General features: G+C 38.6%; 3 protein-coding genes across 4 annotated transcripts; 2 read left to right on the top strand and 1 right to left on the bottom strand.

Annotated features, from left to right (window-relative positions):
* Positions 1-2,065: 2,065 nt before the first annotated feature.
* Positions 2,066-3,365, top strand: LOC6036964. Its single transcript, XM_038249135.1, has 2 exons — positions 2,066-2,262; positions 2,326-3,365. The coding sequence occupies exon 2, from the start codon at positions 2,469-2,471 to the stop codon at positions 2,964-2,966; it is 498 nt and encodes a 165-aa protein (XP_038105063.1). The 5' UTR covers positions 2,066-2,262; positions 2,326-2,468; the 3' UTR covers positions 2,967-3,365.
* A 1,115-nt stretch (positions 3,366-4,480) lies between these two features.
* On the bottom strand, positions 4,481-5,826 carry LOC6036963. Of its 2 annotated transcripts, none has more exons than XM_001846878.2 (3): positions 5,639-5,826; positions 5,383-5,525; positions 4,481-5,324 (listed from the first exon to the last, which is right to left on the bottom strand). In XM_001846878.2, exons 1-3 carry the CDS (start codon positions 5,696-5,698, stop codon positions 4,886-4,888), a joined length of 642 nt encoding a protein of 213 aa, XP_001846930.2. In that variant the 5' UTR covers positions 5,699-5,826; the 3' UTR covers positions 4,481-4,885. The 2 variants fall into 2 exon arrangements, with proteins under 2 accessions (XP_001846930.2, XP_038105062.1); XM_038249134.1 differs by having other exon boundaries at positions 5,642-5,826.
* Positions 5,827-11,049: 5,223 nt separating this feature from the next.
* Positions 11,050-24,141, top strand: LOC6036962 (SUMO-conjugating enzyme UBC9-B). The gene is made up of 5 exons (XM_038248694.1): positions 11,050-11,305; positions 11,470-11,650; positions 23,132-23,215; positions 23,281-23,543; positions 23,602-24,141. The coding sequence occupies exons 2-5, from the start codon at positions 11,585-11,587 to the stop codon at positions 23,666-23,668; spliced, it is 480 nt and encodes a 159-aa protein (XP_038104622.1). The 5' UTR covers positions 11,050-11,305; positions 11,470-11,584; the 3' UTR covers positions 23,669-24,141.
* The last annotated feature ends 1,382 nt before the right edge of the window (positions 24,142-25,523 follow it).

Below are 25,523 nucleotides of genomic sequence, written 5' to 3'. Positions count from 1 at the left end.
CGTTAAATTCTAGACCAAAACGTCATTGCCAATCTTCGGTTCGCTGCTTTTGTTCGCGTTTGAAGTTTCGGGCCGAGACTCTGGTCGAATCGGTTTTGTTGTTGTCTGTTTAACCAAACGTCATGATTTTGCTTAATGGCAGAGTCTCGGCCCGAAACTTCAAACGCGAACAAAAGCAGCGAACCGAAGATTGGCAATGACGTTTTGGAATTTTGACAGTTTGGAACGCATGAATTACCCCATTATCGGTTTCCCGCATGGGTGATGTGGAAATTGTTGCACATGGCTGAAGTAGAGAATTTTGCAACTAATTTTAAATTATGCTAAATTTCAAAATTTAAACACGAATCTACAGCGAATCGATGTGAAAACTAAAGATACACTTAAGGCACGATGATTTGATGTGCAATCTTGATCAGAATCGCGATAAAGCGGTTTAAATTGAAAAATACAGGGTGACCACTCAAATTCCATTTTCAAATTCCCGACTTTTTCCCGACTTTTTCCAGACTTTTCCAGAATGCTCAAATTATTGGGCATTTCTTATCTAAAGAATGATTTCAAACAAAAAACTTTCTATAAGAACAGTCAATATTAACCAGCGAAAAAAAAATCACAATGATTTAAAAAAATCCAAATATAGGCATTTTTTGTAGAAAAAACTAAACAATAAATTAAAAACACTTCAAAAATGTAATTTCATTATTATGATTCAGAGTAGAAACACAAACAATTAGTCTTTGAAAAAATAATCGAAAGTTCAACAATACTTATAACTTCCATATTATTTTTTAAATTGGCAAACGTATAGTTTCAACTGAAAATGACAAAAAGTTAAAGATAACTGAACATAAAATAGCGTTCCAATTTTTCAAAACTTCATCATCATTTTAAATCAAAGAATGATTGAAACATAATTGCTGTTATTATTCATTCAAAGGATTTAGAAAAATGTCAAGAAATTCATAAAATTTAAAATTTTAATTTTGTATTTTTTTATATTAAATTTTCTAATCAATTTCAATTTATCTAGTGGTCAGTATTTAACTGTTTTTCCCATGAAAATTAAGTTTGATATGATTTTATGTTTTCCCACTTATTTTAAGCAAAATAATTGAAGAAACAATTTTTTTAAACAATTTAGCAATAACAAAAAATTTCTTGGATTTTTTTTTGCAATTTAAATTTTTTCTTTATGTTTCCAAAACGTAAAAAAGTTTTTCAATTTTGGATTTTATTCGATATTTAGGTTTTCCGAAAACTGAAAATCAAGCTTTATCTATGGTAGGTAATTTAGCCATACTCACAAAAAAAGGTCAAGGGCAACATTTGAAAAAAAAAATATTTTAAATTACTAAATGAATTTAGTTAAACAATTAAAAATATTCACCAAAAAAACCATTGCCAAACTCAAGTTGGAATCTGTTACCAAATATCCAATTAAGTGACAAAATGAAATAGAATCATAATTCTAAGCTGGCCATTATGTTCTATTTTTATTTTAGTTTTTCATTAACTTCACCTCTTTTTTGATCAACAAAAAATAAAGCGATTATTTGATTCATAAAAAATATTATAAAAAAAATTGTCTAAGACTCCAATATTCATTAAGATTTTGAATGCCTTTAACAGCTTTTCTATACTCAAATATATTGAAATAGTGAAAAGAACCTTAAATTTAAAGTAGGTTACTAAAGCAGAAATGAGTGAATTCAATTTGAAAATTTTACAAAATATTACAAAGTTATTCAAGAGTTAAAAAATAATTTTCAATCAAGTATGCTCAGTATTCCCGACTTTTCCCGACTTTTTGACAAAAAATCATAAATTCCCGACTTTTTCCCGATTTTTGGTGGATTTTGGCGAATTCCCGACTTTTTCCCGACTTTCCCGATTTCCCGACTTGAGTGGCCACCCTGAAAATAATAATAAAACAAATTGTGGTCTAGAATTTAACGAAATTGTGTCTGTTTTGTAAGACTTAATGTTATTGCACAATGGTTATAGAATTTTTTACAAAAAAGTAAATTTTTCGGTTCGTCCACAAACATTCTCATGTTTGTAAACAAACGACGCCATATTGCCCATGTTGTTCGGTAGCTCATATCAGGCCATCGCCGGGGCCCTGCTTAATGGAAATGGATTATGACATGTTAGATCCTGTTTATTTTTTTTTTCGTTCTTGCGTACACGTGCAATCGCGGTAGGCCTTTTTGATTGAAATTTGCGTGGCAGTCGTAAATTTTGTGAATAGCTAGACAGGTAGGTGAAAAAATGTTCCACTTTTTTCGTTATTGAATAACACTTTTTTTTGTCTTCCGACAGAGACGGAAGCTGAGAGGCTGTTCAGGCCGGGAGCTGCTACGACGGTTGGAGGATAGAGCTCAGGCCGCAGAAAATCCGGTAGTTTTGAAAAACTGCGGCACCATCGGCCAAGAGCAAAACGACGAAGAATTTGAACCCCGTGGATGCTCTGGTCCCACTTGCAAGGGACCGAAGGTAAAGGAGCGCAAACCTGCCGCAGTCGGATCCGGAAGTGGGGACACGGGTCAAATGTCAACGTGCACGTGCGGCAGCAGCCGTGGAATGTCCTTGAGGAACCAGTACCGACGGAAGGAGGATCAAGCTATTCCACCGCCATCAAGCCCTCTCCGTTGTCGTCCAGATTGAGACAGATGGCGTTCACGTCGACGTCGATGGCCTGTGTGACGGAGGGTGAAAGCGACGGGGATAACGATACGCCGAAGCATCATGCTGTAAAGTACGATCCTCAGGATCGTCCTCTCACCGCTGCAGTGGCCATAAGCAGGAATCGTCCGGCATCATTCGCGTCCGCAGCAGACATGAGCATGATGGAAAGTAGCGGCAGCAAGTCGGAAGCAACCGAAGTAGACGCCCCGCCTCACGCTCACGCCAAGAACACGCCAACCTGCGTTGCGGGAGGAAATTCGTCATCTTCGTCGTAGAAAGCAGCGGTCTACCTCTACCCAGCTACACGTTTTGGGAAATTCACCGGGAGTTTTGCTGCCCCCGCAGGACGCCACCCAGGGCGGTCGGCCGTGTTTGTGACGCAGGCGCCGTACCAGACGTACAACCGGGTGGTGCCACCGCCGGTCCACAATGTTTCCAGAAGGCAGATTCCAACATCCAGTTTGTTTCGCTAAATCCGGCCCAGGTTGCCAACAAGCCGCTTCGATCTGGTCAAGCTGATGGAGCTGCAGGGCGATGGCAGTGGTAAGAGATCCGAAGGATTGACCGGGGCCATCAAGAATCACGACGTTTTGGATTGCCACGGGGAATACAAACTGTCAGTGCTTTGTTTATTTTAAATGGCTAATAAAAAAATTGAGGACTGGGGGTCTGGGTTCGGGTGGGTCGTTTATTAAACAAGGAATTTAAATAAAATTTATGAAAAAATCATTGAATCGTGCAAAAAACATTAATCAACCTCTCTGGTTGAATTCCAATTAACTTTGGATTCAACCGAAACAAAAAAAGAAAACCAACAAGTAAAAACAAGAAGAAGAAGAAGAAGAAGCTGTCAAAACCAACCCGTCAATTCCGCTTCGATTCCGTTTCAACTCCACTTGAACCGATTTGCGGCGAAAACTCAAACGGAACCGGTTGTTGCGTTTGAAACGGAATGCGGTTTAGAATCTAAAACGAACACTGTTTAGAATTCGAATCGAACTTTTTTCGCTCAAGTGGAATTCTAAACGGAATTCAAACGGAACGCGCTGAGTGGGTAGCAAAGTGAAATCCGGGGTGGGGTTGACTTCTGGTGCAAATTTGATTTGCTTCTACCAGCGCTGGAGATGCACTTAGGCTTAAAATGAGTATATTTCCCCTAATTTGCTGCAATATATGTACAGTCCAGACTCGATTATCCGAAGGCCTCAGAAAAAATGCACTTCGAATAATCGAAACTTTGAATAATCGAAAAAAAAATTCTAATTTTTAAATCCAAGATGGCGGCCATAATGGCGGTGATGTAATGTTGAAAAAATGCATCTTATTTTTTAACAGGCAACCAACAATTCAAATTTAACTAAAATGGGGTCGTAGAACTCGAATTTTATGTTTAAAACAAGAAAATGAAAAAAAAAAATACGGGATTTCCGAAGTCCCATACAGACCTTTGGAATTCGTATCTGATTTGGATCGAATTCCGTTTCAAAATTCGAATGGAACTGACTGGGTGCTCTTAGAAAAAAAAAGTGGTGGTAGTTATGTTACACATGACCAATATGACAAAGAATTAAAGTTTTTAGTTTTTTGACGGTTTGCCTGGATTTGTTTAAAGAAACGTCAGTCTGCATACATTTTGCCCAAGATTTTGTCTTGTTTGCTGGTTTGGCAAACACAAACAAACACGAAAAGTGCTTTTTGTTTCATTCAGGATAGTTCTCAACATTTTTCTGTAAATCAATATAGACATCGTGCAATTTACACTCACAAAAAATATATTTAAATGCATAGATTTCAATTCAAGCAAAACAAATTTTTATGAACCAAAGAAAAAAGTGTAGACAAACAGTCCATCCATGAAGGCATTAACTGCATGTTCATTATTAATCTTTGCCCTTTTTTTTGAATGGCTTTGCTTAAAATTGTGAAAGTAAGAACTACAACGCCTTGTATTGTATTCGTCACGCAAAACTAAACCTAACAACGATCCTTTTTGGAGGAAAAAAAGTAAACGTGAAAACATTCTTCTGTTCAAAACACAAAATATTCGTAAAAAATGAGATGATGAGATGAAAAGGTGATGGTAATAGTTATTAATGTTTGAATGAATGAAGGTCTGGCAGTGAGCAGCTTTTAACAATCCTGAGAATCGTTCAAATTCAACTATTTACAAAAAAATAAAGATAGAGTTTCCAACTCACAGCGAATCGTCGTCGTCGTCGCTCGGAACTTCCGGCACGACGCCACTGTCGTCCTCCAAGCTGGCTCCGCCGCCGTGCTTCCCAACCGCAGCGGCTTCCTCCTTCTCGGCTTCGCCCTCCTGCAGCAGCTCGGTCAGCACTTCGACGAGATTGCGCGACTCCTGCAGCATCTGCTTGGACGTGCTGAGTTCCTCCTCGAGCGACGAAAGCTTCTCGTACAGGTCCATGTTCTCCGAGAGGGACTCCTCGAGGGCGGCGCGTCGCTTCTCGGCCAGCACCTCCCAGTACTGCTGGCTGGGACCTTCGACTGAGGTCAGGTCCTCCTCGGTGATGGTCGGCTTCGAGCCGGACGCCTTCTCCGGCGACGTCTGGCTCGACTGGGACTGGACCATCTTTTTGCGCTTCAGCTCGATGGCGGCCTCCGCCGGGTCGACACTGAAAGTAAGAGATTTTTGCTACTTCCCAGAACTCACAAACGGAATCAACGACTTACAACAGTGTCTTTTTGGCCAGCTCCTTGTGGGCCATGAAGGCCGGCAGCTTCGAGCCCAACACCGACTTGATGACATTTTCCTTGTTCATGGCGGAACTGTTCTGAACCTCCTTTAGCATCTTGCGCGAGTTTCGTTGGTGCTCCTGAAAGGAAGAAGACAAATTCGCGATGGCCACCACCGAAGAGACGTTAACAATGAAAAACAAAACGACCTAACCTAGGAAGCTCCCGTCTCCCCTCCCAGGAATCTACTCACTACCTCCTGCTCTGCACTGGATTCCACCGGGATGACGATTTTAACACTTTGTGCGGACATTTCGGGGCGATATTTTTTTTGCAACTACTTTTGCTGATTATTATTTTTTTCTGTTTTTATTTTTGTAGTCAGCGTCCCACCGACAGCCGGGAAAATTGCGCCTAAACTGAACTGTCCAACTTGCTGTACTAAATGTCACGGTGGCAGGCGCAGGGCTGGACTCGAGCGCAAGATTGTACTAAACTGGTATAATTTGAAAAAGTCATCGAAAATCAACACGCTAAATTTAGAATGACAACTAAATAATATTATCTCATTACATGAATATCTTCAAAACTGTTAAACACACTCAAAGAAAAAGCCCTATGTAAATTTTTATGTACAACGGTAAAAAACACGATCAAAAACCATTTCTGATCACTTTTTTTCATTTTAATGCAAAAAAAAAAAAATAATGACAAGACAACATTTTTTCGATGGATCAACTATGAAAACGGAATCGACGTAACACCTTATAATGTGGCCCTCTTAAACCTTGCGGTTTCGTCAACGGTTCCACAGGTGTGTATCGTTCTTTTTGCGACAAGACTCCGCCTCCCGGGTCTCCTAAGTGTGAAGGTATGGCACGGGGAGAGGGCACCGAATACCTATATTTACACTTAGAATTTTTTGCGTCCGCCTCGGGATTCGAACCAGCGACCTCTGGATTGTGAGTCCTGTGCGCGGTCCGATTGATCCACACAGGCAGATGGATCAACTATGGTCCCCTTGAAACGAGCTGTCAAGTAAGAGCTTTTCTGTCAAGAAGGACCGCGAGGTTAATTTTTCAAAATTGATTTAAAAATCCATTTTAAACTCTTTGTGGTCGTACAAAGGGTCATTGTACTCAGAAAAATAAGCTTTATCACTGTAAACAATAATATTAGAAATCTAAGCTTCATTTTAGGACCCAATTTGAAAAGATCGTTCGCTGGATTAAAAGTTAGCGTTGGTGAATGTTTGTAGAAAGTTCAAACCGACGACGTTCAAACTTTTTAATTTAAAAGTTAGAAAGTTTTTGATACTACCATGCATTTCTGGAACAAAAACATTCAACATGACAGTGATGATTTTCGCAAAATTTGACTTCCGTGTCCAAGCTGTACCGATTCTTACGGTACGCCACCGGTCACGTCCGAAGACCCCAGGCTGAGCAGGTTACAGATGGGCGTTTCGTTAGGCAGCAACATCGCGGCCTTCATTTTGGAGCACGACAGCAATGGATGAGTTGGCCGTTGATTCGGGAAGGGTAGTCGGCGTTACCCGGCTGCTAAATGAAGTACCAGAACAAGTAGTTCCCAAAGTCGGCTTGACATTGAACGCATTCTCAATACTCACTACACCCTTACCAAAAATCATGACTTTTTGAGTTCCAAATCCCACTTTTCATACGATTTTTTCAGTTTAACCCATATAACCATTTTTATGGTTGTAGTACCTGAACTCAAAAAATCGTATGAATAGTGGGATTTGGAACTCAAAAAATCATGATTTTTGGTAAGGGTGTAGTAACTTCTTCGGTTTTCCAGATGCGTCGGTTTTCGTTCCTACTTCTGGAAGAAATACGGGTATGACAGATCCAGGACCAACGGCATTTCGTACAGACAGACCATCTTCGATTATACCGCTTCTTGTCGTCCTCCTTTTCCGTTGGATTCTTCTCATCACCGTGAAAATTAAGGGGTTACATACATGTAAGAAATCGTAAAATTTCATAATTCAGAAAATTTATTGAATATTCTGAAAAGATGATTTTCAATCACTCCTGAAAGTTTCATGAAGATATTTCTTGAATAAACTGAGTTAGAGCCGATTTAAACTCAAAATTTTGCCATGCGCAAAGCGGACTGTCAAACTTTGCGAGCTTTTTTCTCTAAGCACCTAGTTGATTTACGGGTGCCACGATATCTCGAGATGGGATGGACCAAATTGACTGAAATTTGAGGTGAAGACTCTTAAGACATATCCCGTGTGCATGACGAAGCCCGATTTTGAAATTTTGGTTTAAAAAAAATACAAAAATCAAAAACTGACAATTTTTTATATGAAAAACACAAAAATATTTTTATCTTTTTTTCAAATAAACTTTTTGAAAATCCGCCTTCGTCATGCACACGATTAACGAGTCTTCACCAAAATTTTGAGCCGATATGGTCATATGGTTGAGATATCGTGGCACCCGTTTTTCGAAACTGCTAACTTCAATTAGCTATATCTCGGCAATGATACAACCAAATGTCCTCAAATTTGTTTTGTAAACAGATAAAAATGTATATTTTAATACCCTGAAAACAGATTTAAAAAAGTTTAAATGTGTGCTCATACCAATCTCTGATTTTTTCCTCAATTTACATGTTTATAACCCCTTAACTTGTTCGTTCTTGTCCAAAAACCGAGTGTAAATCTGCTTCATCGCAATCTTGTTGTTCACGCAACGCTTCGGCAGCGCTATCTCTTCGATGCTCTCGTCTCAGTCCTTGCGGGAATTGACCTTCAACCACCCACCCCAGGCCACCACAACCGAATACAACTGGTGCAAATCCACGTACCGGATCTTTGGCAACCGCATAAACGGCGTCCTACAGAAAGAAATAAAGTCAATCACAAACCTCGCAAAACACTTAAGTTTCCTTCTTACCCATTCCGTTCGTGAAATAGCTGCAGGTCCTGCAGGAAGCTGGCCTGTTCTTGTATTTTTCGAAAGTCAAATTTCGCCTAACCTTCAAACGCTGCAAACTGTTCTTCGGGATGTTTCGAACATGTCCTTCAGTGAAAACTCCGGCGTGTGCCAACACAACCGTAATGAGCATCGATCCACCTTCAGCGGGTGTTTGCTCTTGTTGAACATTCGGGTGCAAACGGTGATCGAGAAGTAACGGTGACAAAAGCGACCAAATCAACTTATCATACTCAGAAAACTTATACAACTCGCAGGACATCCCACACTGTTCCCCATCACTTCCGGCTGCTGATGGTTGGAACGGCCGGCCGGCACCGAGTGGGACATCTGAGCTGACCATCTCCGATTATGCCGCTTCTCGTCGTCCTCCTCTTCCGTCGGATCCAACTAGTGCAATACCACATCTCGACCTCCGATTTTCGACAACCCAAGTTCTCTTCTTACCCTTTCCGGTCGTGAAACAGCTGCAGCGAGAGCTGCAGGCTCTGCAGGAAGCTGGCCTTATCCTTTTGAAAACCAACTTTCCCCTAATCTCCCAACCTTGTTCCGCACTCGAACCATCCTCCTTCGATGTTTCCTCGTCCAAGTCTTGGCTGCGACCGTGGACCACCACTCACTAACCACCGGAATCACCTAAACATTTGTTTACATTTTGAACTTAGGCGTACACGTTTACACGAGAACGACAAAATGAATGAAATTATACAGTTTAATTAGCAATGAGATTTTCAAAAACTGTAGCAGTAAAAGTTTTTATTTTCAAAACATGAAATAAAAACTTTCAATGTAGCAAATTTTGACCACCTTTTATTTCAAGAGTAAGTTACTTTTGCCATAGCAGTAATATTTGTTTGCAAACATACTAAATATGATTATAAACGCAGAAAAATGCATTTTAACTGGTTTTTAGTTGATTAAACTTTAATTTTCATAAAATTTTAGAATTTTTCAATTTTATTTTTGCCCCTCCTCCATTTTTTAAATAAAAAAAACAATATTTTTTTAAATTAATAAAAAAAACTTTTTTTAATTTTTTGAAATTTTAGAAGTTTTGTTATGCCGATTTCTTATTGTTATCCTGCCTAAATTTGCTACAATTTCATTGTTTAAGGCTAGTCTGCAGATCGGAAGAAAAGGGGTCAAGAAACAGCTTTACGAACAGCAGAACAAAGGAGAGGGAGCGATTTCTTGGGGCTTTTCTTCACCCTCTCTGACTTGCTTGCGCTGCCGCTGCTTCCCATTTGAAATTTTTCTTGACCGGTTTCTTCCGAAGTGCATACCTTACATTAAGCGGTATACGCACTTCGGAAGAAACCGGTCAAGAAAAAAATCAAATGGGCAGCAGCGGCAGCTAAAGCAAGCCAGAGAGGGTGAAGAAAAGCCCCAAGAAATCACTCCCTCTCTTTTGTTCTGCTGTTCGTAAAGCCATTTCTTGACCCCTTTCCTTCCGATCAGCGTACTAACCTTTAGGGAGCGTTCTTTTATTACCGTAATGCAGTAGGGGGGAGAGGGGGGGGGGGTATGGAACTTATGGATTTTAAATTTATTTAACTTTATAGAACTTAAGGAATCAACATGCAAGCAAGCTGTTGGAAAAACTGACACTCGACAAGAGCTCTCGAGGGCATCACCGAGATCAACATCGACAGGGTAGCTTTTCATGAGGTGGAAATTATCGGATGTTTGGCAGGTTAAGGACTCGATTCTAATTCCATTCAATTTGTAATTTTTGAAAAGAAACTTGCTTCGAACTTGTCGAACACGTCCGTTTCACACGAGTTTGTGACAGCTCTTAATTTTTCTTCTGTTCTCTGCTTGACAGCTCGATAGTTCGTGTGAAGTCCGTCGGTGGCGCTCGGGATTCTTATGCCAGTTTTTGACAAAGTGGACGGCATGTGTCTACCGGTAGTTTTCCAACGAAAAAGTACTGGGGTCGAGACTGTGGCACTAAAAGTAGGTCCACTTTTTATCAAAAATTTGAACTTTTGCTGAAATTTACCATATGTACGTACTTTTATCTCAATCAACGAAACGTTTGCCCCAACAGTAGGTTTGTGTGTACACTGAAACACCGATGGCTAGAATCCTGCTAGAACGTCGTGACTGGGTGCTACAAAATTGACTGGGTTCTAACAGAATTCCGGCAGGGCATTGAACACAGCCCTGTTGTTTTAGTTTTATACAAGTTTTACAAATCATCGCAAGTTAAAATGCCGCTGTCAAATTTGATTGGCTGGCTTTGTTCTAAAACAATGTTGCCAGATGGTACCGTATTTGAAAAGTCAGTAATTTAAATTTAAAATTTAAATAATCTTGATGATTTTGTGGTATTTACCTATTTGTTTAACAATAAGACTTAAAAAATATTTTGTAATGAGCCCAAGAATGAACCTAGTATATTTCCCCTTTCAAAATGTTTTCAGCGATTTTTTACCGGATTTGGCTGATTATTAAAAAATAGAGTTATCTACGTGCGCATGTATTGCGTGTACGTACACGAAAAAAAGTGAGGTTAAATTTTGTACCAGCCAGCAAAACAAATGGTGTGCTAGTGTGTGTGAGATCGCGCTTAGATAGCTCTATAAAACCCTTGCACAAATCTCCCTAGCAACACTGCCCTCTTTGCGATGTTTTGGACACCGCCTGCACCAACACACCCAACCAAACCGTGTATCCCTTTCGCTCGTGTGCGTGTGTTCGTCCGTCTCGCTCGCCAGCCCAGCCGCACCGCAAGCAGCAGCAGCTTTTCGAAGAAGCGTTTTGGCAGGAAAAAGCGAAAAAGCAGCAGCAGCGGCCGCCAGCCATCCAAACCACACCAACAGACTGAGACTGAGCCGAAAATTGGCAGCAAATAAACGCGCGCGAGTGTCAACACAACAGGCTCCGTTCCGCCAGAACCGGTTGCAGTCGCTAGATTGGCCACATTCGCGTCCGCCACCCACCCCCAGGTAAGCGCGCCTCTGGCCACGAAATCGAAGCAAGCGGGTCCGGAAGAGAAGAAGAGAGCAAAAAAAAAAGTCGAGAAGCTTCGCCATCATCAAAGGACACCATGGACTTAATGAGACATTTTCTCCTGTTTTTCCTCCTCCGGGTTCTTCCGGCGTCGCCACAGGAAGTAGTTGCAGCTGCTTCCGCCCCACCGCGGACACCAATCCACACGAGCCCTCTCCTGAAGCTAGCGCCCACTTTACACCCGGAACGAAAGTCGTCCTCGGAACTCGGCGGAAATGTCCGGAATCGCTATAGCGCGTCTCGGCGAGGAGCGAAAAGCATGGCGTAAAGATCATCCCTTTGTGAGTATTACGAATCGGCTGCTGCTGCTGGTGACTTCTTTTTCGTTGTTTTTTCTGTTTTCTTGTTCTTTCCTGGCCTTTTGAAACGGGGGTTGTGCTTGGGGTAGGGATGCTCAAGGCGGGAAAAATCAGTTTCTAACTTCAGTCAGTTCAGAGTCGACTCGGAAAGTGAAATAGCAATTGTTTTAATAGTAGTTTATGCAACAAGTTGCAAAAAGAGGATTTTTGATAAATACGACGAGAGCATTTCAGTGCTGAAAAGTAGAACTTTTCAGCATTTATTTTGAAAACTGTTGCTATTCGATTCTGTTATGTTTGGTACAGAAAAGTAGGCTATTTCGTCGTTCAAGAATGACAGGAAAAGTAACCTAGTTTCACGACGGAATTGCAAAAATATTTTTTTTAAGTCGTGGTTCAAAACTAAGTAGGTAGGTATCATGTCATGCACAAATGACCCAGCATTCTTTTAATAATTAAAAAAGGGCGTTCAGCTGTCTTAGTTCTAACATAGATTTAAAAAAAATCAAGGTAGTTGAGCCGTGACATAACAGGAATACCGTTAAATGTCGTATTTCACTTTAGTTTAGATCATTGAGAGGTACTACAAATTCAATTGTGGGTTTGGTAAACGCTTGAAATTTGTACGCATTATAGGTACTTGGTGGCCAATTTAATGTATTGTATACACCAGCCATCTACTAAAAACTTCACTACCGTCACCAGAGGTGAAAACGGGCCATACAAAAAAGCTAAAATTTGTATGAAACCGATGTCACCCGCGATGACGGAATTGAATTTTTAGTATTCGCTGAATTTCACTAAAAATGTATATTCAGCTGTCAAACTTTGCTAAAGTTTTAGCCATCAGTAATTTCTCGAATAATCGTAATTTGTCGATAGTAGATTGAGATCATTCGATTTTAATTTCTCGATCTACCATCGAGAAATTAAGACTGACGGGCGAAAAATCCTCGACATGTGTTTGAAGCTTATTTTCCAATACAGTCCAGACTCGATTATCCGAAGCCTTGATTAACCGAAGTTTCGATTATCCGAAGTTCGATTATCCGAAGGTTTGTATGGAACTTCGGATAATCGAATCACCAGCAAAAAAATTTTTTTTTGGTTTTTTCTTTTTCTTGTTTTAAGAGCGAGTCCACGAGCAAAGCACGCCCATCTCGCATCGACCTCACCAATCTGCCTGAAATTTTCAGGGGTTGTTTGAACATATAAAACTAGCATCTGGCCAAAATATGAGCACTCTAGGTCAACGGAAAGTGGGGCAAATCGGGACACAAAGTTTGATGGTTCAAAACCGTCAAAAATCGTAAAAAGCTATAACTTAGGCAAAATTCAATTTATTTTCAAAATTCAAAATGCATCTTAAAGAGCATACAAAATGCAACAAAAATCAGGGAGAAGCAGCCCAATTGAATAAATATAAATAAATCGAGAAACTAGCATAAAAATGTATATTTTCATCCATTTTAGCCCTTTAAAAAAAAAGTAAAAAAAAAATCTTCGATTCACATTTATTAAAAATGAAGTTCGTTTCTAAAAAAACCGGCTTCTTATTTTTTTAAACTTTCATTTTTTAAAGGGCTCAAATGGATTAAAATAAACATTTTTATGCATGTTTCTATTGTGACATTGTCTTAGGAACACGAATATGATAAAATTATCACCAGAATATGGGATCTAAGGGGTCCCCCGAGCCAAAATTTACAAACCAAAAATTCACTAAAAGTAAAAGTGTTTATTTAATATGTTAAACTGCCAGTCTCAGATGGTAGTCCCAGATGTCCCCTACAAGCTGCAGGTCGAACCGAGTTGATATCTGAATGGAACACTTTTTTATTTGAGTTTGAAAATTATGCTATTTTTTCACTGAAATGCCAATAACTCCCGTTAGATTTATTCAATTGGGCTGCTTCTCCCTGCATTTTGTTGCATTTTGTATACCCTTTAAGATGCATTTTGAATTATGAAAATAAATTGAATTTTGCCTAAGTTCTAGCCTTTTCAAGATTTTTGACGATTTTGAACCTTCAAACTTTGTTTGCCCCACTTCCCGTTGACCTAGAGTGCTCATATTTTGGCCAGATGCTAGTTTTATATGTACAAACAACCCCTGAAAATTTCAGGCAGATTGGTGAGGTCCAAACGACGTCCCATACAAAGGGACTCGCTCTTAAACATCAAATTCGAGTTCTGCGACCCCATTTTAGTCAAATTTGAATAGTTGTTGCTTATTAAATAATAAAATGCATTTTTTCAATATTTCGCCACCCCGATATTGGCCGCCATCTTGGGTTTAAAAAAATGTAAATCACTTTACCGTAGTAGCGATGATCCGAAGTGAAATTTTTCCGAGGCCTTTGGATAATCGAGTCTGGACTGTATATCGAAGGTTTCAAAAAATGTAATAATTCCAATTTAAAAAAAATACTGTGATCTAGTTGTAAGCTTTTTTCCCCTATCCCTTTTCCTTAGTAACTCTAGAAATTTTTTTTTTGTGAATTTTAATCACTTTTTTTTATAGCCCACAGTCAAAACAATAATTTCTCCAACATGGATTAGGGTAACACATAGCTGAAAGGAGCTCCAAAACTTTGTTTTGTACACAAATAGAACTTATTGTAACCTATTTATTCAAAAATAAAAACTCAATTGAAAATTTAAATAACAATCATAATTACTAGCTAAAATAAATCTCTTTTTTTGTTAGTTTAGATTATTCATGGTGTCGATTTCTGGAAAAGTCAGGGAAAACCAGGAATTGTCAGGGAATTTTATTTGACCTGGAAAAGTCAGGGAAAGTCAGGGAATTTCAAGCTGGATCAGGGAATTTTGATGATCTTAAAAATATTACTACAAAATTTTATTTCGCCCTTGATGATGTATTTGAATGTCTTCCAGGCCAAACTTTGCAACATTGATAATGTTTAATTTTTTGTCAGTCCGGAAGGAACGCAAAACTCCATATAAAAAATGCTTAAGAAAAGGGTCACGATGAAAAGCGCGTAGGTTGTTTGCAATATGTTTAGGTTTAAAAATCAAATAAATTAGATTTCCGTTCAACTGAAAATTACAAATTACTAGCGCACACAGGATGGGGCAATATGAATCAGTTGCCCCACCATCCTCAGAGATTTGTTCTAAAATTGGTCGTTTGCTTAGCATATAGGGACCATAGAGAAAATCATACATTTTGTTGGAAAAATTGAAAGATTTAAAAAATCAAAAGTTAGAAAATTTGAACAATTGAAAATTAAAAAAAAAAATCTAAAATTCTAAAACATAAAGCTTCTAATTTTTTAAAAATTTTGAAATTCTGATATTTTGGAATTGTTGATTTCCTAATTTTTAAAATTCTTATTCTAAAATTCTAAAAAAATGTGAGGTTAGAAAATTTTCCAAAATTTCACTTTAGTATTCGTTATCTAAATTTTTATTTTTCTCAAAATCAAACTGAATTATGATTTAGAAATGATCCAAAGTAGTCTAAGGGAGCGTTCTTTTATTACGTAACGCAGTAGGGGAGGGGGTCGGAGGCCGTGTTACGCTCCATACAAAATTTTTAAAATTTGTATGGAAATTTTGTTACGAGGGGGGGGGGGGAGGGGGTCTAAAAGTCCGATTTTTCGCGTTACGTAATAAAAGAACGCTCCCTAATTTTATGTAATTTAAAATGTAAGCAAAATAGTGATGGTGAAATGGAATTAAAAATTTAAGAACTAAATTCAAGAATTAAAGAAATAAAGCAACAATTCATGGAATAAACAGGGTTGTTACGTACTACACTCAACTCATTTTTAAACATACTGACTCTGAATATTTAATTTCTTTGAAGTTTTGAGCAATGTTTTTTATCCTTATTTATTGTTCTTTTATACTGAATACATTCAATTTTAATCTTGTGAATCTTTATCATATTTCAAACTATTCTTGAAGATACCGACATTTGGATGTAACAAAAATTATTATTGGGCATGTTCCAGTGGGTTTACTGTGCTTCTATCCCAAATGGGTCATTCCATCTCAACTGTGCACGAAAAAATGCAAATTTGAAAATTACCCTCTCCGATCCTGCTCAAATTTGGCAGGGCTGTTGATACTAACAAAACATGCAAGAATTCCGAATTTCATCCAAATCGGACCACCCCCTCAATTTTTGTACCTCCCCAAAAAATCGACTTTTTGGCGATTTTTGACCAAACCTCCTAGTTCCAAACGGCGATAGCTCAGGAACCACAAATCTTAGAGGGTCGGTCTTAGACTCAACTTTGAAGGAAATTGGACGTAGAATCCATTTCCGTGATCAAAATGTTGATTAATTTATTTTTTCTACCTGTATTGCGCAATTGAAAACTTTAAACGGCCGTATCTCAAAACACCCCACCTTATTTTTTTTATTTGACCTCACCATCGTGTTCCCCGGCCAATTTTACATAAGAATCACCTATCGACAGAAATGAATATGTTTCGTTCCAGAGATATCGAATTTTAAAGTTTTGTGTTTTCGAGATTACCTACATCAGCTTCATTCGCCGCATCACAGGAGGGCTGATCAATAACTGCTACCTGGTGTTCTGGGAGATGATTAATTTAATTTGTATTTTTATAATTTTACGCAAATATTTATTCAAATGGCTAATAAGGGAAATTCTCGTATGTTTGGCAGATTTAGTCCTCGCTCCTAGTTTCGTCCAATTTGCTCATTTTCACTATTCAAACAACAAATTTTGCAAAACTTTTGATAGAAACTTGCTTGTTAACTTCTTATTGAGCTATTTATCTCTCGATTTCAGTTGAAAACGCTTTTAATCAGCTGTAAAAAAAAATCCTTATACGTGAGGACAGCAACCGTATTGTGTTCCAGGAATCCAAGAATGAAAGAAGAAAAAAAAACAGTTGTTCGGACGGTGTCGAAATCATCGCAACTATAAGCCGCATTGCAGCAGATCAAACTTTGTGATTTTCTTACATTTTTCAGTTTTATAATTTCCAGAAATCCTTTTCCTACTCCTTGTGATCGTCCTTCACTAGAGTACAACGTATCAACAAATTTTATTCATTTTAATTCATATCTTTTACTCAATAATGTATCGTGCACTTATTGTTCAGTGTTACTAACAAGATTAATTGCATTTTCCGGCTCGCTTCGTCAGAATCCAATTCTGCCCTTTACTGTGTGTCGTTATTGCTCTGTCCTGTGGGTTAGCACAGAAATTCACTTAATTAATTTTTTTGAGCAAATAAACATTCGCGATTAAACTCCAGTTTCCTACAGTGTTATACAGTTATTTTTTGCCCAATTTGATAAAGATTATTTATGATGAAATATTATTTCAATAAATGACCAATAAAAAAAGTAAATCTTTCCCAGTTCCTGAGGGGAACACCCTTGAAGAGTATCGGGGCCGGCATTTACAAAGCGGATTCAGTGGCAGTTTCATTCTCAACTTAATGTTAACATGTTAAGGTTAATGTTAACTTTCCATAGGTCGCCTCCCTAAGGTGTCGTGATAAGGTCCAGTTTGTGACGATACACTACCTTCCCTTTACTAAGCAATCGATTCCAGAAGGGAAAAGATCACCAGTTGTGTTGGTCCGAGCCGGGATTTGAACCCCGATCTACCGCTTACGAGGCGGAAGCGTTACCACTGGGCTACGTGGCTCGGTCCAGGTAGCAGTTATTGATCAGCCCGCTTGTGTGCTTCTAGCAGATGCGGCAAATGAAGCTGATGTAGATAATCTCGAAAACACTAAACTTTAAAATTCGATAATTCTGGAACGAAACATATTCATTTCTGTCGATAAGTGATTCTTATGTAAAATTGGCCGGGTAACACGATGGTGAGGTCAAATCAAAAAAATAAGTTGGGGTGTTTTGAGATACGGCCGTTTAAAGTTTTCAATTGCGCAATACAGGTAGAAAAAATAAATTAATCAACATTTCAATCAAGGAAATGGATTCTACGTCCAATTTCCTTCAAAATTGAGTCTAAGACCGACCCTCTAAGATTTGTGGTTCCTGAGCTATCGCCGTTTGGAACTAGGAGGTTTGGTCAAAAATCGCCAAAAAGTCGATTTTTTGGGGAGGTACAAAAATTGAGGGGGTGGTCCGATTTGGATGAAATTCGGAATTCTTGCATGTTTTGATAGTATCAACAGCCCTGCCAAATTTGAGCAGGATCGGAGAGGGTAATTTTCAAATGCTGTTCCGCTTCAGATGGAATGACCCAAATATGAGCTTGATTGGACGTAACAGAAGCTTCTCCGCCTTTGAATTTTAGATGGGATTCAACCAGTAAAAATATTTTTTTTAACTTTGAACATTCTTGAAGAAAAAAAAATCAAAACATTCAAAAATTACAGCTCCAACATTCAAAACTGGATTATTCAGAAATTAGGAAATAAAATTAGGAAAAATAGTATTAAAAAACCCAAAAAAAAAAATTAATTCATAATAAAAAAGAAATTAAAAGATCGGAAATTTTTAAATCAAAATTAGGTACGCACGAGAGCATGCAGCTAGTGCTCAGTGCTCCATCGTTTTTTCGAGTTTTTTCGCCGTAATTGATTGTGGTTACCCGCGAGTTTGCTTCTCCAGCATGCCAAAGGCCGGCCGTGGCCGTGGCAGTTCGAGTGCGGCCTCGAAAAACCCGCGAAGTTCGTCTACCGGCCGTGTGCAAAAAGGTAAACAAACCAACGCCGTGTCGGCCGCCATCGCGCAGGGGAGCGTCAGCGCTGAAGGCATCGACAAAAAGTTACTACATCCCGGATACGTTCCGAGATCACCAGTGCGAACCCGTTCCGGTACTTCCGGTGCCACGACCAGTGGCACATCAACATCCGCCAACATCCCCATCAGGAACGAGTACCTGATGCTGAGCGACGACGAAGAAAATAACAACTCTGACGGTAGCAGCACTACCGACGACGACGACGACGATGATGGTCGTGCACGGAAAAAAGTGCCGACGTCAAAAAAGAACAATTCTCCAACGGAACGTAGACCACCTCCAATTTTTGTTTTGGACACGTTAGCGGACGATGTTGACGAGTTGCTGGAAGGCCTCGGATATTGTCTGAAAATCGGTAAGTCGGCAGTGCAAGTGATCACACTGACCAAAAGAATTTCGACCTGGTGTTTGAAGAATTGAAGCGTAGCAACTTCAACTTCTACACATTCAACCCCGAGAAGCCCCCTGTTAAGGTCGTCTTGCAGGGTTATCAAGACCGTCCGATCTCCGACCTGAAGGGTCACCTTTCGGACGCCGGAATAAAACCGCGGGAGATTAAAGTGCTCTCGCGCAAGACAACGGTGACAGGTACACACACACTGTACCTGTTGTACTTCGACCGCGGCACCGTCAAGATCCAAGACCTGCGGCGGACTAAAACGTTGGACGGTTTTTGGGTAAACTGGCGGTTTTACACCAAGAACCCGACGGACGTAGCGCAATGCCACCGTTGCCAGAAATTCGGCCACGGCTCGCGGAACTGCAACCTCCGGCCCCGCTGCGTGAAGTGCGGAGAGTCACACCTCTCGGAGGCGTGCGCACTGCCACGAAAGGCGGACTTGGGGGACAAGGCAGAACAAACCAAGCCGCGCGTGAAGTGCGCGAACTGTGACGGCAACCATACCGGCAATTACCGTGGATGCGTCGCGCGCAAGGCCTACCTCGAGGAGCAGGAAAAGAGGAAGGAGAAAGCGTCCCACCCTCCTCAGCGAAGTACGAACGCAGCCGTTCCTGCAGCTGGACAGCGTACGGTTCCTGCGGAAAACTCAGCGTTCCCTCCTGGTTGGGGGCGTTCGTTCGCCAGCGTGGTCGCTGCCGGTAGCGGCAGTACGGCCCAGCAAGAAGTCACCGGGGAAGATCTCTTCACCCTGCCGGAGTTCTTTGCTCTCGCGGGGGAGATGATGACGCGGTTTCGGAGCTGCCGCAACAAGGCAGAACAATTCCTGGCCCTTGGGGAACTGATGATCAAACATATCTACAAAGGATAAATGACCTGTGATCTAGATATAAGCTTTCTCTTTCTCTATCCCCTTTCCTTTGCAATTTCTGTAAGTTTTTTTTATAGTTTTTTCTTACTCTTGCTAGTGCCTTAGTTAAAGAAATAATTGTTCCTAAATGGATTATGATGCAACACACAGCTGTAAGGAACTCCAAAACTCTGTTATGCACTTCAAAATAACTCATTGTATCTTGATTATTCACCAATAAAACCGAATTGAATTGAATTGAATAAATCAAAATTAAAAAAATCTAAAAACAAAAATCAAAGATATCAATATTCAGAAATAAAAAATCAAATAAAAACAATCAAGAGAACAAAAAAAATATTTTTAAATTCTTAAATTCTTAAATTCTTAAATTCCTAGGTTCTTGAATGCTGCCATTTTTGTTACCATCTGAGATTACAGAAAACCTGATAAAATTTGAAGTTATTTTGGAGTTTTTTTTTCGGTTAGAAAAATTTTGAGAAGAAGATGTAGCAAAATTCTCTTCGATTTTTCTAAGTGACGCTTTGGTAAGATCATCGATTATGAACTGTATCTTAAATTTAAAACATCAAGCTCGCGAATTTATTACAAGTTTTATTTTTTTTTAAAGATTTCATTTAGTTTTTAGATCTAAATTTCTAAATGTTGAAAATGAAAATGTTTGTTTTGGCTTTTTCCTCTAGTTTACCTAATCATAGAAACAATACATTTTCAGCGTTTCAAGATTCACCCAAATATCTAAGTTTGATAAATAATGACTATTTAAAATGCTCGAGCAGGTTGTATTTTGTTTTTATTTTTATAAAATGAAAACAAATGTGAATGATCGTCTGTAGGCTCTGGTCAAGGTACCTAGAAACCATTTTTTTAAATTTTATAGCAAAAATATTTTTTCTTTGTAAAATTTTATAACAAGATGTTTTCTTCAAATATCCAGAAAACCGTTTACTTTAAATACAATCATTGTTGAAAAATACCTAGATCTTTTTTAAAACCGTAAACATGTACTTGAATAATTTATATTTAATTGTATATTTTTCTTAGTTTTTCAGTTTTGTTTTAATCTTTCTTAAGATTCTACAAAATTACATATTTTTTTCAAGTTTTTGTCCCAAAACCTTTAGTTTTTTTTTATAAAGACGCAATCAAAAATGGCATCGGCCTAATTCGTTTGAAAATTCCGCAAAAGGCAACAATTTTAAAATTAAACATGACTTCTTACTTAATTAAAATTTTCAATTGTTTTTTTTTTTAAACATTTAACTTTAATTTTTTGTTTGGAAATGAAATGAAACTAACAAATCGCAATTTGAAATTTGCAACAGTTGTGATTATTAACTATTTTTAGAGTTTTTTAAAGGTCCTGTAAGCTAGTGTGTTTCTTATGTTTATAGGACCCATTCAAAAAAAAAAAAAAAAAAGCACTCTAGAATTTTTGGTGAAGGGCAACATTTAAAATGGCATCACCAGATAAAAAAAAACATAGTACAAGTTTATGGTTGCTCATTTTGGATTTTCGATTAGAAAAAAATAAAAAAAGGCATAGAATTTTTTCAATATCTAAAATTTCCAATATTCAAAAAGGAAAATGCATGAAACCATAAAAACGCTCCAAACATTATGTTAGTAAAAAATTGAAAATAAAAAAAAATGGTGGTCTGGAGAGGTCAGGGAAAAGTCAGGGAATTTTATTTTGGGATTTGGATCGACACCATGATTATTTAAAATCGTTCATTTAAAAAAAATTCTAGAATTTTTTTTAAAAAATCAAAAAAATATTTCAGAGTTTTAATTATTTAGAAAATTTTAAGATTTTTTAGTTAAAAAATATATTTTTTTTGAAATTTAAATTTTGTGATCAATAAAATATTTTTGTTTTTTTTTTTATTTTATTGAAATTTGAGGAATTTAAAGTTTTTGAAATCGTTGGATTTTTTTTGAATTTTTTAAATATTGGAACTTCTTTGAATTTAATTTTGTTTTGAGCTTGCGGATAAGGGGCCGTCCATACGCCAAGTGAGGAGGGGGTAGGGCTTGACAATGGCCACGCTCCATAGAAAAAAATGTATGAGTATTATGAACAATCGTCCACGAGGGGGATGGGACTGTCTGAAATTTATGGAGTCCGTTAGCCTCTGAGGGACCATCCATTAACTACGTGGACACTTTTTTCGGCAATCTCAAAAAAAGTGTGGCTGTCATGTCATGTCACACTTTTTTGTAATGTTGTAAAAATCATGTAAAAATTAAAAAAAATAGAAGAAAAAAACCTGCACATTTGGCCTGGGTGCTGAATAGACAGAATGCGTAACGTGATCTTCGAATGCTTCCCACTGCTCCTCACTAATACAACTGCACTACAGCTTTTTGCGCCTGAAGTGACCTGTTTTGAATTATTTTAGATCTATCGCGCGTTTCCTACTCGTAGACTAAAGGAGCCTTTTTGGTTTTCCAAGTGACGAAAATTTGCGTCAGAAGTGGGTGGAATATTGTGAATAAAAAATAGCAACCGAATGAAAGTTTCGAAATTATGAGTCTTCTTCTTATCTTAAGATGTGTTGACTTCAAATACCTCAAAAGCTCAACGCCAGGGATGGTATTTACTCGTTTCCTCGCCGATGGCGAGGGCTTTTAGACATCGTCCCTCGCTTAAATCATCAAATTTTTGGCGTTCTCCCAAAACTGCATCAAGAGAGCGAAGCGAAAACGACGCCGATGAAATAGCGAGCAACGAACAAACCGATGCGTAAGACGGAAAAAAATCTCTCACACAGCCAGTCCCCTCGCTCAAAAAGCAAGAGAAAGAGCAATCGTGAAATTCTCTCGCCCGTAAGCCTTGTAGAAATGAGTTCATTTGTGTGCGTGAGCTCCAGTGTATGTATACAGCAATTTCTTGTGCGTGCCTCTCCGGTTGGAACGATAGTTCCATCGGAGCCAGCGAGAGGGTATTTCTCGTCGATGTGATGGGCTTTCGATATTCGCGATAGCAAGCCGACCATCACTCGGCTGCGAAAGAGAAGAGAAATTTCAAGAGACGAGGAACGCACCGAAATATACATCAATGATAGTCATAAAATTCCAATAGAAATAGAAGTTTTATCAACTCAAAACAATCTAATGTGCCTTTTTCTGCATTGATAATCAAATTTAGTTTGTTTGGGCTCGTTTAAAAAAATATTTTGAACATTTGTGAAATTACAATGTTCAGCACCGCAAAAGCTTTTTTTTCTCACAAAAACAAAATTTTCGTCAGTACTTCGAAATTTTGGAAACTCAAGATTGCAAAACAATTGGAGATGTAAAAAAAAAGTAAATTGGAGAAGTGCAAGATGCATTCTACAACACTTTTTCATTCAAATGTTGAAACCGTTAACTTTTTTTTTGCCCCTGGCAATCTCATTCGATAGCAATGCATGGAAATTCTTGGTTTTATGATATTTATTTTTCTTTCTGTCAATTTTCAGGGATTTGTTGCTCGTCCAGTCAAGAACGCCGACGGAACTTTGAACCTTATGACGTGGGAATGCGCCATTCCTGGAAAGAAGGGAGTAAGTACCTACCGTCAAGCTTGCGCCCTGGATCCGCTACTAATCTCAACCGTCTCGTTCTCCAGACTCCGTGGGAGGGTGGCCTGTACAAGCTCCGGATGATCTTCAAGGACGACTACCCGACCAGCCCGCCCAAGTGCAAGTTCGAGCCGCCGCTGTTCCACCCGAACGTGTATCCGTCCGGGACGGTCTGTCTGTCGCTGCTGGACGAGGAGAAGGACTGGCGCCCGGCCATCACCATCAAGCAGATCCTGCTCGGCATCCAGGACCTGCTGAACGAGCCCAACATCAAGGACCCGGCCCAGGCGGAGGCTTACACTATCTACTGGTAAGTCTTGTGGAGAGTCTGTTTGAGTTAAAGTTGCCTTCATGAGCTCTCTTTCTAGTCAAAACCGTCTCGAGTACGAGAAGCGCGTCCGAGCACAGGCCAGAGCCATGGCAGCCACGGAATAGATTGACAACCAACCAACCAACAACAACTACTACAATTAGCAGAGAGATTGGAGACACTCGCAGTTTTGATAGCCGCAACCAGCAGCGCAGCAGCAGCAGCAGTAACAAAATCTAACTCACTAAAATCGGACAGACTATTAATTACTGATTGGGGTAGTGAAGAGGAAAAGGGGAAAGACAGACAGAACAAGAGAGGGAAACTTTAACTACGAGATAGTGACAGGCAGATTGCTGAGCAGAGATAGCGAAGCGTTTGTCCTAAACATAAGAAAATACAACCAACATTAAATATTATAATCTTTCCACTTTTCAGAAGAAAACAAAACAAAAAAACAAAGCAGATAAATTGAATCATGCATAGTTGTAAGGCTACTTTTTTAATTATTTAGACTTGAGAGAAAAACAAAATGATAAGAGCAAAACGCATGCTGTACGGATAAATTCATTTCCATACCTTAAAGCCTACATGTGGAGTTGTGAAGGTGTTTCCTATTGTTGATTTGAGAAAGTCCCTATTGGAAGAGTTGTCTTACCTCTTGTCCAACATTGTGATGATTCATACTATTTATTTTGACTATTCAAACCCTTCCTTTACAGATGCCGACTAGGACGTACCGAAACACGACAATTACAGCGCAGTTCAGAATTCATATGGATTCATCTTTCAATAACTCTCACAGTAACCGCTTACAAGTGCGTCAACGCCCTCAATGAATTCCTACCGATGTCATCAAACTTAAGGGAAAGGAGTGTCAAACAGAACATACGAAGCTGTTAAACCCTGTTAACTGTTCGTTTCGACAGGGGAAAAAGACCGACGCCGATGCATCTTCTACTTCCAGCGAGGAACGACTGCAGAAAACTCAACACGGCCTAAAGTGTGCAACAGTGTCAGTTACAGATGCTTGTTACAAAGAGAAGTCAATTACCGTTTTTCACCTTTCTGCTGGATATCCACGAAATGAGAAAAAAGCAAACACTCTAACAAGGCACAAAAGGACGCAGAAGTATCATCCTGATGAGAGCACCGCTGAAGCAAACCGGCCTTTGCGCGAACGCGATACGATGTTTGATCCTGTCTAAGTTTTAATGAGGCTGTGGATTATTGCAAGTGACAGGATCAATGAAGTTCTATCAAAAATAAACAAGACTGTGGACGGTTGCAAGTGGTCCCTAGTTTGAATTTAGCTTTTAGTTAGTCATGGTGTCGATCCAAATCCCAAAATAAAATTCCCTGACTTTTCCCTGACCTCTCCAGACCACCAATTTTTTTTTATTTTCTATTTTTTACTAACATATTGTTTGGAGCGTTTTTATGGTTTCATGCATTTTTCTTTTTGAATATTGGAAATTCATGATATTTAAAAACTTCAATGACTATTTTTTTTTCTAACAATGGATTCTGCAAAAACTTAAAAACTTTTTTTTTTTATTTTGTCAATTATTTTTTTCTTATCGAACATCCAAAATGAGCAACCATAAAAATTTCCTATGTTTTATTATTTGGTGATGTCATTTTAAATGTTGCCCTTTACCAAAAATCTAGAGTTTTTTTAATAGGTCTTATAAAAATAGAAAACACAATAGCTTATAGGACCTTTTTAAAAAACTCTAGAAATAATTAATAATTATAATTGTTGCAAATTTCAAATTGCGATTACTTGATTTCACTTCATTTCCCAAAGGAAATTTAAAGTTAAAAAAAATCAATTAAAAATTTTAATTAAAGTAAGAAGTTATGTTTAATTTTAAAATTGTTGCCTTTTGCCGAATTTTTAAACGAATTAGGCCGATGCTTTTTTGATTGTGTGTCTATAAAAAAACTAATGGTTTTGGAGACAAAAACTTGAAATAA

Source organism: Culex quinquefasciatus, chromosome 1 (assembly GCF_015732765.1).
Source record: "Culex quinquefasciatus strain JHB chromosome 1, VPISU_Cqui_1.0_pri_paternal, whole genome shotgun sequence".
Lineage (NCBI taxonomy): Eukaryota > Metazoa > Arthropoda > Insecta > Diptera > Culicidae > Culex > Culex quinquefasciatus.
The sequence above is the reverse complement of the archived record's forward strand: the minus strand, read 5'-3'. Positions and strand labels throughout refer to the sequence as shown.